The sequence below is a fragment of the Oncorhynchus keta genome, chromosome 25 (assembly GCF_023373465.1).
Source record: "Oncorhynchus keta strain PuntledgeMale-10-30-2019 chromosome 25, Oket_V2, whole genome shotgun sequence".
NCBI lineage: Eukaryota > Metazoa > Chordata > Actinopteri > Salmoniformes > Salmonidae > Oncorhynchus > Oncorhynchus keta.
This window is the reverse complement of record NC_068445.1, coordinates 15737927-15753681: the sequence shown is the minus strand read 5'-3', so window position 1 is coordinate 15753681 and position 15755 is coordinate 15737927. Positions and strand designations below refer to the sequence as shown.

General features: G+C 41.7%; 1 protein-coding gene across 2 annotated transcripts in view; it reads left to right on the top strand.

Moving 5' to 3' along the window:
- Positions 1-12492, top strand: part of LOC118358281 (multivesicular body subunit 12B-like) — a 39595-nt gene extending 27103 nt beyond the window's left edge. For both annotated transcript variants that reach the window (XM_035735907.2, XM_035735905.2), the window contains exons 8-10: positions 7542-7597; positions 8027-8086; positions 11551-12492. In XM_035735907.2, coding sequence (XP_035591800.1) covers positions 7542-7597; positions 8027-8086; positions 11551-11625 — 191 coding nt within the window. In that variant the 3' untranslated portion in view covers positions 11626-12492. The remainder of the gene's footprint in view (positions 1-7541; positions 7598-8026; positions 8087-11550) is intronic.
- Positions 12493-15755: the final 3263 nt, after the last annotated feature.

The following is a 15755-nucleotide window of genomic DNA, read 5'->3' as shown; positions in this document are numbered from 1 at the left end:
AAAAAACAACCTCCGCCTAGTGACACAAATGTCATCGGCATGTTTTTATTATTCAATGGCCTTGTGGCACCTCTGGTGGGTCATTAAAACACGAACCAGAGTGGTGTTTTCCTCTCCTGTAAGGCATCCATCCAAAGGTTCCTGGATCAAGTAAATTGAGCCAAATGAATCTTGCATGGATATTTAATGGGGGGAGGTATTGGGCAGATTTACTGCTGTGTTTTAATTTAGATGGTACAAGATTTAAAGTATGCAATTCCTGTACGATAAAACAATTCTAAATGTCTGAAACAAAGCCAAAGGGTTCGGCTTGCATCAAGGCATGAAAAACTGTGAAGTTTCTTCTCTAAAAACCCATTAATGATTTATTCTTATGGTCAGTGTGGAGAGAGAAGCAAGAGAGTGCTTAAGCATGCTTACGCACAGAGTGAACATCCCCAAAAGATGGTGATAATTTTACCATTTTGGTTATCAGTATCTTGAATGTTACAAATATTTTATTCTGTCAACACATTTTACCTAGATAGTTAATACAAATGGTTTCCGTTTTGATAATCTGCTAATTTCAAAAGGCCATAAATTGAAGCATATTGAAATATATTTACAAACAAAATATATGAATGCAATCTTTCAGAACCCCATTAATAAGTGACTTTGAATAGCTTTGCATTTGCAGACCAGACTGGACTCACATCCCTCATTGCTCTCTATTCTTCCCTGGAATAAAAGCAGGGCTCCATTATTCTCAGTGGCCAGACATGGAGACCATCAATGGATGGCCTGTCACAGCTCCCTCATTCCCTCCATGTACAGCAGGGTTTGTTATCACACATCTAATTAGAACTTGATAAAAAATATTTCCCCCAAATCCAGTCATTAAATATAGTTTAAGGAGATTTATGGACAAATATGCCTTAAAGATCTTTTAATGGCTCTGCTGACTTGTTAAGTTTGTAATTAATGATCTCATAATACATACCGTAGTGTGATGTAAAAAGCACATTGAGATTCTGGAAATGAAGTAGTTTTGGAAAAGGGCATCTGGGGCTCCCAGAAGCTATATTAAATAGTTCTGCTCAGACTGGTTCTCTAAGAGGACCTATGAAGTATGCTTTAGAAATGTTAAAACAATCGCCCTTTTTACAAAGATGGAGTCATTATGTTTGTGAGCATAGCAAAGAGCCTGATTAAGAAATTGTTCCCATATGATTGGATGAAAATCAGTAAGTCTCTTTTTAGGTGAACCATACACTCACTTATTGTAACATTTCAACTGAATCAATTGTTTTGTCTCTCCAACTTGAAACACCATAGGCCTACACACTCACATACAGTTTACTGACCTACAGTCTTAGAAAAAAGGGTTCTAAAAGGGATCTTCAGCTGTCCCCATAAGAGAACCATTTTTGGTTCCAGGTAGAACTCTTTTTTGGTTCCAGGTAGAACTCTTTTTGGTTCCAGGTAGAACCCTTTTTGGTTCTTTTTGGTTCCGGGTATAATCATTTTGAGTTCCATATAGATCCCTCTGTGGAAAAGGATTCTACATGAAACCAAAAGGGGTTCTTCAAAGGGTTCTCCTATGGGGACAGCTGTAGAATGCTTTTATGTTCTAGACATCACCTTTTTTCTAAGGGTGTACACGTTGATGTGTACAAACATGCCTCAATGTGTCAACCTATCCGAAAGGCCTTAACTAATAACCGTTGCTTGTTTCACCAGGAGAGTAATGGTGTGTTTATTAGCATAATTAATGACAAATGGCGTCGCGGCATTGGTGGATTGGTTTAGGCGGATGATGAATTGGTTGAGGCCCAGCTTAGTGGCTGCCAAGGAAGCCTCTCTGGCTGTCATCCCTCCTGCTTCCGCCCTGGCACAGCTCATTACTCACCATGTGAGGTGCCACTTTACATTGCTTGGTACTGTGAGCATCGAAAACTTAATAACGCCACCCACAACCTCGCAGGACTTGCTGCTCTGTCCACAGTCCAGAGGGCAAGGAGCTCCGAGAGTGCTATTAGCTGGGGGGAGCAGGGCAGCATGGGGACCATCCCTTACCATAGTGTACAGCTGCTTTGATCACAACGGATCACACGTTACTCTCTGATCCTCTTCAGAAGGCACATGGCCATGTGACACTCTCACCAGTATTCTGGAGTGTTCCTAGTTAGTTTTTTTGGGCTCACCACATCCCTTGCATCATTACAGGTTAGTTTGCCCACAGAACCGCTAATTAAGAGGGGATTTGTGTAATTGTGCCTTCTGCTGTGTCCCATCCTGCGCATGCAATTTACTGTCAGCCCTCTGCCAGATTTAACACTTGTCCAGAGAGGCGTACCCCATTCATACACAGATTCTGCTGCACATTTACCAGCAACCACAGCTGGGGCTCAATGTTGGTGCCACTGTTAAGTCTTTAAAGACAATGTACTGCTTATCAAGTTCTGATGTTTATTCAATTCCCAGACTTGTGCTAAGTGATCATCGTGGTTAGCCTACATTGGAGTTTTGAAACTTTGAAAGGGATGTTTGACTATGTTTACTTTGCAATTACAGAGCACAATACAAATAGCATATTCTTTCTTTAACTAGGCAAGTCAGTTAAGAATAAATTCTTAGCACAATATGTAGCACAATACAAATAGCATGTAGCACAATGCAAATAGCATGTAGCACAATACAAATAGCATGTAGCACAATGCAAATAGCATGTAGCACAATGCAAATAGCATGTAGCACAATACAAATAGCATGTAGCACAATGCAAATAGCATGTAGCACAATACAAATAGCATGTAGCACAATACAAATAGCATGTAGCACAATACAGTAGCATGTAGCACAATACAAATAGCATGTAGCACAATACAAATAGCATGTAGCACAATACAATAGCATGTAGCACAATACAAATAGCATGTAGCTCAATACAATATCATGTAGCACAATACAAATAGCATTTTACAAATAGAATGTGCAACCAGATAAGTTCTCTATGCATGATTGATCATTATGCTATTGTAGGTGTCTGTTGTATCATCATATGCATTTAATGCCTATAACAGAGAGACAAAAATATGGGCCCTCAAATAGAAGAAATTATGTGAAATTAGACTGTGGAGCTCCAAATATCCACTGCTGTGCCGTACTCCACTGTTGTGCCTACTCACTGTAGGTGTGCCCACTTTCTGGAAGACTGATGGACCAGCGCCCGACTGGGACTGCCTCCTGGCTCCCAACCCAGAACTGGATTTCAAGGGCTGCTTGTCACACAGATGGAAAAAATAACTCTACTCCCTCCTTGCTAAATACTCCTCCACTTTCCCTCCTCTCTTTCTCTGTGTAAACCTGGGTGTTTAGCAGCCCCACTACTGCCCCTGAGGAGTCTACAGAGACACCCATATAATCCACCGGTACAAATGATTAGCTGCACTGAGAATCATGCCCTCCAAGATATCTGGGACTAGTAGTGTGTCTAAAAACCATTTAAATCACTCTTTTCAGTATAGGTGTTGGCATTTTACAATTGTCTCCATTTCATAAATATTGTTTTGGTATCTATTTTTGGTGACTGCATCAATCTAACTAGGGTTACCGTGCTACATTAGTAAGTGTATAGAGCCCAATGTCCAAAATGAACCTGTTGTAAAATATATCCTGAATATCATATGAATAACGTCTCAATTGTAATGCTTGTGAAAAAGGATATGAATAAAGATAATATATACAGTTGTCATCCCCAGCAACCCTTTTTTCATTTGCTGTAGTCATTAAAAGTAACACTTCTTTGCTTTTCTATGGGACATTTTCAGAATCTTCATGGGCCCCCCCCAAACTCCCATTCTGTCTGGAGAATTTTTTTTAAAGATAGGGGGAAACGAATGGAAATCATAGAGCCACAGTCATTAAAATAATCTGAAAATAGCAACGCGCGATCATCTGTTCTCATAGCACGGGTCAGGAGCTCTGACACCTCCTGTCAGGGTAGGGGGCAATTTGTATTCTCTCTCATTAGGCAATTTGACTAATGACCTGCCGCGGCTGCAGAGCTACTGAGGGACCCTGTGCCTCGTGCCCTCTCTCCTACAGCAGCCTGAGAAAACAGCCTCTATTGGAATGGCACAGATGGTATGCCCGGGCGACAAAATAAACTACAATCTGTCTCAGAGATGCTGTCAGGACTGGCCACTATTTCTCATGTCAGTGTCTAGTCGGGGTGAGGGCTGTGAATGGGCAGAAGAGGTCCTCCTCTTCTTGATCTATGTGGATCCAAACTCCGTTTACCTTAAATGAGGCAGATACACTGGCAAGGAACCTAGAATAAAGTATTTGGAGTTGGACACTGGTGTGGTTGTGCACAAAGTTTATATTGTAAAAAAATATATATATAGTAGATGCATCAATCCTCAAGGCGCAATAAACAGTTAATATCATGTCTTTACAGTGAAGTGCTTAGATGGAAACTGGAAACTCCCGTAATAACTTTTCAAAACTGAGTCTGTGATAGATTTTGGCCAACGGGAACTGTTCAGTCTGGTTCTTTTTTTTATCTTCCGATTTCTCATACTCGGCTCCCACTGTCCCCTCACTGTATCTCAGTAGAAGTGCCACAGTCTTAGTCACAGTAACCCAAACATTACTGATTCATATGGCCACTTTAAAAATAGATAGGCATGTAAGACTGTATAGTAAATAGAGTAAATATTCAGTACTTTCCCAGCTGATCCTGGAGTCAGTTTGATTCACCTGAGTAATTATAGTGGACACAGATCAGTGCAGGTATGTTGAATTAGTGAAGCATGAAAGAAAAGTTATTTAACATTCTTTAATTGTTAATTAAGAGTTGTGGTTCAGGTAATGGGAGGTATGTTCGATCACCCACACAGTCCTCAATCAGTCAATGTCTGAGCATAACCCTGTATAAGTGTGTGTGTGTGTGTGTGCGTGTGTGTGTGTGTGTGTGTGTGTGTGTGTGTGTGTGTGTGTGTGTGTGTGTGTGTGTGTGTGTGTGTGTGTGTGTGTGTGTGTGTGTGTGTGTGTGTGTGTGTGTGTGTGTGTGTGTGTGTGTGTGTGTGTGTGTGTGTGTGTGTGTGCGTGTCTGTGTGCGTTATAGTCCTGTGTACGGGTCATAGCGGGACTGAAGCTGTAGTCCACAGTGACAGCGCGTCCAACTACAGAACTGTGAGGGATTGGTGCTCTGCGCAGCAGATGAGGGAGCCCATCCCGTCCTGAAACAGCCATTCGTCTGCGCCCAGGGGCTGGAGATGACAATGCAGCCATTTCTCATCTCACCTGATAGAGCCATTAATAAGCCAGTGATCCACTCTGGGCCTGTGCTGACTCCGTTCTTTACACTACCATCAGTCAGGCCACAGGGCCCTTACTCGCTAACACCACCATCATCATCATTGTTGTTATCGTCATGATCACCATCATAACCATCATCATATTCATTAGGGAGTCATAATTAGAGCACATGTATGGACTCTGATTTGATAGAAAATGTCATCATACCAAATACACAATCACTCTACAACGCGCACATTTTTACTACACCATTTACACACATATAGATTGGACCACATGACCAATGGTCAAATATTTGTTTTCCTTACACAAATTGCTGGAACTTGATTCATTGCTCAGACAGACTCTAGCCCTGGCCATTTGAGTAGGTAGTGAATGCTTTAGACTGGGAGTGTTTCAACCAGGAGATTGGACTAACATTACTTCAGCACTTTCCACTACTGTATGTACGTGTGCCTGGTAAAGTAGCAATTTCTCGCCCAGTAAAATCGGCTCCAAGTTCCTCCGTTGGTCTGGGTGTCAGATGGACCCTCCAGTATGGATGGTGGGGGGATACTCAGTGAGATCTGATTTAAAATGTAATCCTTGAACAACAAAGAAGCACCCCAGCCTTCAGCTCTAGATTAATCTGTCTGTTACACACAGATCCATCAACAGGGTGCAATCTGCACTTCCCATTGCTGGGTATTGATTCTAATATATTCCCCCGCCCGCCTACCTCTTTGCTCCCGGTGACACAGTAGCACATGTTTATTCACTTGTTTTTATGGGCTTAAACAAGCCATCATATCCACCCAATCACCCAGCCCTGCTGCTACAGATAGCCCTTCAGCTAGCACTGCTGCTAAATAGTCCTCCTCTGAGCGGGTTGAAGCACACATGCCAGGGCTGGCTTTCTGAATGGCTTTAGGGTGATGGTAAATGGAGGCCAAAGGCTATTCTCTCATCCGCCCTAACTCATAGTGTAGATTTACAGTAGTGGTTTGTAATGGTGATGGTGGGTTTTAGGTAGGGGTGATATTCAATGTATTACCCTCAGAGCTCTGTAGTCATTACATTATGTGAGGTAGATTACAAAGACCTCATTGTAGCAGTAAAAATCACATTTATGGGTGGAAAGTACAGTATAATGGATCCCTACTGTTGAGGTACACAAAAAGGCAGTCATAAGTGTCAGAATGAAGGAATGTTCAAATGCCATTGTTTGAAATACTGTTATTAAGTTATATTCTCCACAGACTAATATCAGATCCAAAACAGTGACTCATGAAAAGCATTTGGTTACATTTATTTCTGAGTTCCTTTTCCTGTGCCAGCAGGCTGATGGACTATGGGTAAAATAACACCAGTTGGAAGGTTGGCCTCTTGATATTTGTGGCCCTTCAGAGAGAAAGAGAGAGAGGGGAGCTAGAAGTTGTGTGCTTCGTGATTTGGTGTAGCCGAGCAGCGGCAGTTAGTCACCACCTCTCGTCTGGAAAGGAACGAGAGCCTTTTGTGTCCCCTGTCACCCTGCGTTAATTTGGGCCCTAATGTATTTTATAAACAAAGGGCTGCTCTCTAGCCTGACAGTAGTGACACTCTGATTCCTTTGCAGGCTGTGTACAGTATGGGGTTGCACCATTAATAATCAACTGGCAGCCATCACACCATTTTAACCATGATCATTATGATAAAGGGCATACACTTAATTACAGGCCTGCTTAATTATAGCTCTGTTGAAGCTCGTTTGTTTGGTCAAATGCTAATTACACTACCACGCTCTTGGCAAGTCCTCATTTCAATCCACTTTTTGCCTGCCAAACACTGTGGCTTATTTTCATGCAAATCAGTATCCGGTGAATGTTTTGTCTCACTTCTTTCCCCTTTTCCTTTGCGAGTGTCTTTGTTTTGGAGTGGAACATCTCTCTGACAAGACAGAATCAGGAATAATCAAGAGTAATTAAAGAGGAGTCGGGCTGGTGAGGGTTTTGGGGGAAGGAGGGAAGGGGGTGGGTGGAGGTACTCAAGTACAGTGGAGAATAAAAAACCTTTCATCTTCAAGCTATTGAGGAAGGGTTGGATGGGAGGGAGCTTGTGGGAGGCTGGTCTTCAATTCTTTCTTTTTTTTACACTTAGCCAGGATGAGATACTCAGTATGAAGATTATGGAATGATTGGTTTTGTATGAAATGTATGAAACGTGTTGTCATGTTTTTATTCTTTAATGTTTCCACTCAACATTTTATTTTCTCTTTTCAGCAATGGATGATGTGCCCTTCACAATCTCTGAGAAATTTCCAAGAACCCCTGAAGAAGTGAGTGTTTACACAAAGCTTTTGAATTATGCCAACTAAAAAGCATTTTTCTTTTCATCGCCTCTAATTTGTTCAATTGTGAGGTACAAAGTGCTCTCTACACGTAGCTTTTATCCATCCACTTTTCAATTGAGGACATACTGTATGTAGCCTGTATTCTTCCTTCTCCAGGATCTGATCCCCAGTCAGTTATACACAGCTTCCTGCACTCTCCTCTCTTCTCTTCCAGTGTAGACTGAGTGATGAATGCATGCAGCCAGACAGAGCTGGCTCAATGCAGTCCATTTGGCTGGCTGGCGGCGGCTGTCACTATATCACCTTTTGTATTGAAACAGAGAGGGAGAGGATTAAAGATTTTAAGCATGCTTACTTAGCCATGTGCCTAACGCCGTGTTTCTTGTTTTCTTCTCTCTCTGCTTTTGATTTCAGATGCAGCGAGTCAATTTAATGGGCATTACGATCAAATCCTTGGCAGAGATCGAGGAGGAAGTGAGTAGGGGCTGCAACGCTCGGCTGCCACTGACACCGTTGGCCCAGAATGCAAAGCAAACATTCTTGGGGGTTGTAATTAAGTGTCTGAGACGGGCAAGGCCCTTTTGGCTCCACTAAACCCAGATTGAATTAAAGCCCGCCCAGACTGGGCCTGGTCAGCCACTCTCTCTGAGAACTGACTATTCTCACTTTGTCCTGCACAAAAACCCTCTGGATTCCATTTGGCGGTCTTTTCTTTTTTTGGTGGTCTTCTCACTATTGAAACTGATTGCCAGTATGATGCACATACTGCATGTGTTTGGTTTCAATTAGCCTTACTTGATCTTTCTTACCCAATGAGACAGCCAGCATACAGACAGTAGAGATACACGTTCATGCAGAGTAAATGAAAAGAATACAGACAGTGTATTATTACAGAGCAACTAGCTGCCCTACAGGCATTCCTGGTAAGAAAAAAAATGAGAAAAGTGTGTGTGTGTGTGTGTGTGTGTGTGTGTGTGTGTGTGTGTGTGTGTGTGTGTGTGTGTGTGTGTGTGTGTGTGTGTGTGTGTGTGTGTGTGTGTGTGTGTGTGTGTGTGTGTGTGTGTGTGTGTGTGTGTGTGTGTGTGTGTGTGTGTGTGTGTGTGTGTGTGTGTGTGTGTGTGTGTGTGTGTGTGTGTGTGTGTGTGTGTGTGTGTGTGTGTGCATGCATATGTTCTTGTGCTTGTGTGAGTGTGCATGTGTGTGTGTTCTCACACAGTTATTGTGTGTGTATGAAGGAGAGTGAACACCTCCCCCTCTCTCTCATTAGCACGATATCTGGGTATCAGAACTGCCAGGAAGTGACAGACCACTGTAAAAGAACAGGTGCTGTTGGGTTTGAGATGTGTTACAGAGCAAACACTCCCTCATCAAACTGGGTGTCTGTTCTGCTCCCTGGCTCTGTATACTGTCACATAGTATAGAAATCACACAGTCGCCATCTTGTCATCTGGTCTCTGAGAATGGAGCTCATTGTCATTGTCAGCTCAGGTACTAATATCATGTGTGTGTGTATGTGTGTGTGTGTGGCCACTGCGGTCTGCTGATGGAGACAGCCTGGCAGCTCGTCCCGTAGGCTAGCTCTCCTCTCCTCTCAGTTAGTGTGATTAGCAGCAGGACACATGGCGAGCTGAGCCGTGGAGGGGAAGGGAAGAGCGCTAGGAATCATTAATTACCGCAGCGGTAGCTGGAACTGATGAAGTAAATGTGAGATAGTGTAACACGCAGGATTTAGTGAAGTGGACGACAGCACAAGATTAATGGTGGGGCCAGGCTGATGGGGATGAAGTCACAGCTTAGCTTGATAATTAGTTTCCAAGAGGAAACATCCCTCACCATTGTGTTATTTTTACTTCTCTCCTCTCGCATTATTATCCCACTACAATATCTCTAGAGATGGGAAATGAATATCGTATTTTAGTTTGATATTATACATGTCAAATATATATTCAGGGCTTTTGGAGTGCTTCTTTTTTTGTAAAAAATAAAAAATAAAAATAATTGAATTTTAGGCTCTAAAATGTAGATACTGGTTTTCTGTTCTAGTTTGAAGGTTGAAGCCAAAATATGTAGTCACTGAGTTACTGAGTTACTGAGTTACCCCTAGTTACTACATAGTAACACCTGCTCATATATGTACAGATATTTACAGTTATCAAAAGCTAAGCAGTATTTGTAATATGCACTAGATCTTTTTTTTCAGTGTATCAAATCCAATAACACTATGAATAAATAGTGCAGTATTTAGTGCAGCCTTTAAAATATGCAGTCACACAAACAGGCCGTTCTTGTTCATGGTGAGTGGTGTTCAGTTGTCCAGCAGAGGTCACTGTCAGAGTTCATTTTCTCTCTTCAGGGCGAAGAAAGATTATTACTGTAAAGGACATTCTAACTGACTGATACATTTTTTAAAAGACATACATAAAAGAGAGGTGGTATTTGACATGTGCACATGTAATTGAGGAAAACTGTTGTAATCATATACAGTGTTACAGAAAAGAATGTTTCCTAACAGGCATCACTTAAGCCATACTTCTCAAATGATGTTGGTTCCAGCAATTAGGCATTCTTTTCATTTCCCAAATGATTCGCAAAACTTGTGGAGATTATAATTGCTTTTATCCACGCATATCTAATTTGTATCTTTTTAAGTGTTAATTAGTAAGCGATTTGAGCTGACGTCTTTATGTACTTTGCACTGCTAGAAAATGTTTGTTTTTGGCGGCTGGCTAATGATTTTCAGAGTTAGCTTGTGAGAGTGTGTCTGTTAGTGTGGATGTCTTTTCATATGTGTGTTTGAATCTGACAGACATTTTCATTTGCACCTATGGACGTGTGTGTGTTTCAGCAGTAAACTGTGTGTGTGACTGGGTGCATGTAGTGTGTAAGAGACAGAGAGAGAAGGAGAGAAGAGAGAGGAGAGAAAAGAGAGGGAGAGCTCCAAATAGAGGTGGAATTAATGAAGACAACATGTCACATATTTTTAGCAGTGGAGCAGGGACAGGATATGAAGCTCTGCTCATCTGGGTGATTGCCGCCCATGTTCTTGTGTGTCACTGTCCTGTCAGCCCGCGTGTAAAAGTGGCAGACAGTGATACATGCTCTCCCTGATAACACCCCATTCCCCCATCCATCATCCACACACAGGCTCACACTTACATATATTTGTTTATTTATTTTGCCAGGTGTCGTGGCTGAATTTCATTATAACTAACCGTCTTGTGGCGTGTGACTCGTAACTTATAGTTTCCTGAAAGACAGAGGGGTGTTGGTTGGAGATCCCCAATAAATCCATTGTGCTTATTTGGGATCTTTGAGTATAGATATAAAAACGCATTTGATGATCTTGCAGCATCACCTAGTGCAGTGGTTCAGTATTGCAGATCAGAGTGTATTGAAGTGATGAGTTGGTATGTGCTTGCTTTTTTTAGTAAAATTGCAATAGTAAAAGTTGATACATGGTACTACTCTTTCAACAATGACTTGAAATATATTTTGACCACAACATCACAATTGATTACTGGAGGGTTTTTTTCTCCAAATATATTCTAAACTGATTTGAATTGCTCTCCTTCATTGCAATGTATTTTTTATATTTGTTTGTGACCAAAGGATATATTATTTTATCAATTGAGAAAGCCAAGAAGAACTGTGCATTAGATGCATGTATCTGGGAGATGGATGGTGGGAAGAAAATTCATAAGCACTGTGATTTTAGAAACGTATTATACATTCTCAATTCATTCCACAAGGGGACAGTATTTGCACACATTTCTCCTTTCAGCTTTCTTCTTTCTTTCTTGAAGGCATAATGATCTGCTACTGAAAGAGCTACTTGTACAAACCTCAATGCTGTTGGTGAAGAAGTGTATTTCATACACAAACCGTTTGTACAGGATATACTGTATTTTAAATCCCTTTCTACTTCTATCCTGTGGCAGTATGAGTACAACTTCAGCACGGAGCACAGCATCGGCACTTCCCTGCCTCTCAGGCCCACCCAGAGCCAGTACTGAGAGAGCCTTTGAGTGAGGAACGCTCTAGAGGAACAGGGACAGAGAAAAAGACTACAGCACCTTCACGAATGGTCTCTCATTCCACAACAACGAAGCACTTACTGGAATGATGGCTCTGATGTCCAGTTTAGAGTCCACATTCACAGTGGTCCCTCATATCAGAAGTCAACAGGTTTCTAATCTATCTCAAATTAACGGCGAACAGAAATCTCACAAACAGGATGTGAAGTTAGTAACATACAATTCCAAGTATCATAATATTGGAGGTAACTATTCTAAATGTTGTTAAATGTGCATTTGTAATCTCTCCATAGCTCTGTATGTTTCAGAGTTATGGTCAAATGTTTGTATTTGTTATCATAACAATACTGTACAAACTCCGCTTAACGCTCATTTAATTGTTTGTGCTCACTTATTGCTTGCGTGATAAGATCCACAGTAACCAAACGACCTCATATGTTGCAAAGCTATCAGCAAATGTATTTTTAATTCTGTAGCACATCTCCAAATACGTTGATACCTTTTCATGTTGAGTTAGTACAGGGTTTCCCAAAACTCTGTCCAGGGGACCCCAAGGGGTGCACGTCTTGGTTTTTACCGTAGGACTACACAGCTGATTCAAATAATCAACTAATCATCAAGCTTTGATCATTTTAATGAGTTGTGTAGTGTTAGTGTTTCCCAGCACGTTTTGGTTTTTACCCTAAGGGGTCCTGGGAAACACTAAGTTTAGTTCAATCAAATAGGCTATACACATGTTAAATTGATATGATTGTTGAATTGTTTTAAATCTATTGTTATTGAGTATATTATTATATTATTCAGTTATGTAATGTATAAGAATGAATAAACACCTTTTAAATCTCATGACCACTGAATCTCATGTCTCAGAGTAACATGTAGGTTTGAGGCTGTGTAGCGGTGACTGAGACTTCAGAGAATACATGGGCGGCTGCCTCACTGCTGTGCTCTGCTCCCACTGACAGACAGACAGATTCAGTCAAGTAGTCAGTTCTCCTTGAAGGTGTATGAGGAACACTTGTTTCAGCAAGCACACACATCCATCACAGAGTCAGTTCATCATGAGCACTTTGCAGTAAGAATGAGCAAAGCTTCATGACATCAGAGCTACCACTTCAGAGCCCATAACATGTTCTGTCTCTTTACATTAATGTAATTTAACAACTACTGAAATGTGTCATTCTGTAGAAATTGAGATATCAGAATCTATTTGCTAATCTCTGCAGATTTAATTAGTTTCTGAAATTACATGAATCTAATGACTTGCTTCTTTAATTAGACTTGCTTGTTACCTTTATGAATTTATGATTTCTGTGTAAGCAGTGTTAATATAATTTCTACCTAAACTCCTAATGGATTTGAGTATTCCCAGGTGTTTAGCGGTGTGTGCAACAGATGACAATCCTCTGTGTTGTGGCTGTCTGTCTCCTGTTCGGCGGTTTGAACCTGACCAATAGAGGTGACTCAGGAACACTCTGCTGAGAACCGTTGTTACATCTTGTGGTTGTTGTTGTTCATGAAGGTGACACCCATCACCCTACATCAGTGAAGCCCTAAAGTACACTGACAGCCCGAGACAGAACCTTCACGCACCTCCCCAATGAACTACACACAACTACCCTTCATGTACACTCATATGTTTTACTCCAGAAGTAAGCAGGGGGTAATGCCACCACATTGCTCTCTTCACAGTTTGAGAAGCTCTCTATACAGTTTGGGAGAAGGCAGGATGAGCACTGTTATGTGACAATGGAGCAGCGGTAATGATAAGGGTATGTGCTCCCTTATAAAGGTTTGCTATAAGCCTGCCACGGTATCTGTTGTATCATACCCTGGTCAGCATTAAACCCATTTTAACCTGATCCATCAGGTTAAAACCCAGATTTTGGCAAACAACATGACTGTGGACACGTGACTGTGGACTTTTTTCTTGACACCTTTAAAAGAAGCCGATTGTTCTCTAATTGTTCATGGATGGAAAGGTAATAATTGTAACATAGATCCATGCAGACCAGAATAGAAACACAGCAGGTCATATGTGATATTTCCTGCTGAATTTGTACCCTTAGACTGTGGTTGCCCATGTCACTTGGGCAATTTTGTGGCGGCGTATTGCTGGTGAGCTTGGGAGTGTGGCTGGCCTAGCCCAGCAGATTGCCTCAGAATGGGCCCTCCATCAGAACCACAGCTCCTTCAAAAGCCATGCCCAGCGCCCTTTAAAAAAGCTGCATCATATGGTTTTACTTTTCGCTCGGCTCCACTTTATCATATTGAAAAATAATAATGATATGCAGAAACCACACTGTAAAATCAAAAAGGAATAGGCCTTCATTTTGTCCCTGTTTTGTGTAAACTCATGCTGTAATTAAAAGGGTAGAGGCTTGCACATGTGTCTTTAGTGGAGAGGTTTTGGGTTGTTGTGTATTTAAGCACATTTAAGCATATATTGTGGAGCTATTTCAAGGCATCTCTTTGTAACTCCCCTGCTATGCCTGTCACTGCTATATACCACAGTTGTCATGGTGATATCTTCTTTTCAGCTACAATACATGTGAGATTTGACTGATTAAACTAAACTCTGGATCAGCACTGCAAAGCTCCGCCCTCTGAGAGTCAGGCCAGATGCACCATAGTCATTTTTAACCTCACACCCAAGACTTTGGCACGGAATAGTGTGTAAGCTAGTAGACAGAGGAGGATCTGCCAGTTGGAAATTGGAAAAGGAAGTCTGTATTTATGAGGTGGTTTGAGGGGCTGTGTTAAGACTGGCTTAGCCTCTCGCTCTACCTCTGACAAGCCTGCTTCCCCTGTGCTGCGGTGACCAGGGAGAGGGAAGTCAAGAGAGTGACGGTGTGAGGCTTGTCAGGGGCGATCAGCCCTATAGAACCAGTGCAGGCAGGCAGGTGGCTAGGCATTCAGGTCTCCTGTGATACAGCAGCCCATTGGTAAACTCCACCTCCAATGTGAACAGAAGCATAGGGAGCCATTAATCCCAGAGCTGTTTTTATATTTGATGTGCTGCAGAGAATATGTCCATCCCACTGGAGGGACATGTAGCAACGGCATACACACAACTTCCACCAAAACACCACAAATCTGATTATAGCAACGGCACACACAAACACCCAACACACCCATCCTACACTCACAGACAAAAGAGTACGGTTAGGGTACAGTATTGTTCCCAGGTGTACAAAAAGATCAAAATACACAGGGGTTCCTTCAGGGGTACACATAAAATCTCACATGGTACTGTTCGGTACCTTTTAGGGTATAGGTGCGGATAATATAGTACAATGGTACATTTATGTACCCAATAATATAAAGGTACAATCATCACGCGCTCTTAAAAACCACACCCATTTTTAAAGTGGCTTGTGAAAGTATTCACCCCCCTTGGCATTTTTCCTATTTACAACCTGGAATGAAAATATATATATTTTTGGAGGGGGGGGTGTTTCATTCGGTTTACACAACATGCCTACCAATTTGACAATTATAAATATTTTTTATTGTGAAACAAACAAGAAATAAGACAAAAAAATGAAAACTTGAAAGAAAAAGCATGCATAACTATTCACCCCCCAAAGTCAATACTTTGGGGAGTCACCTTTTGCATAAATTACAGCTGCAAGTCTGTTTTTATAAGCTTGGCACATCTAGCCACTGGGATTGTTGCCCATTCTTCAAGGCAAACTGCTCCAACTCCTTCAAGGCGGATGTTTTCCGCTGGTGTACAGCAATCAAAGTCGTACCACAGATTCTCAATTGGATTGAGGTCTGGGCTTTGACTAGGCCATTCCAAGACATTTAAATGCTTTCCCTTAAACCACTCAAGTGTTGCTTTAGCAGTATGCTTAGGGTTATTGTCCTGCTGGAAGGTGAACCTACGTCTCAGCCTCAAATCTTGGGAAGACTGAAACAGGTTTCCCTCAAGAATTTCCCTGTATTTAGTGCCACCCATCATTCCTTCAATTCTGACCAGTTTCTCAGTCCCTGCCGATGATAAACATCCCCACATCACGATGCTGCCACCACCATGCTTCACTGTGGGGATGGTGTTCTCCAGGTGATGGGAGGTGTTGAGTTTGCGCCAGATATAGCATTTT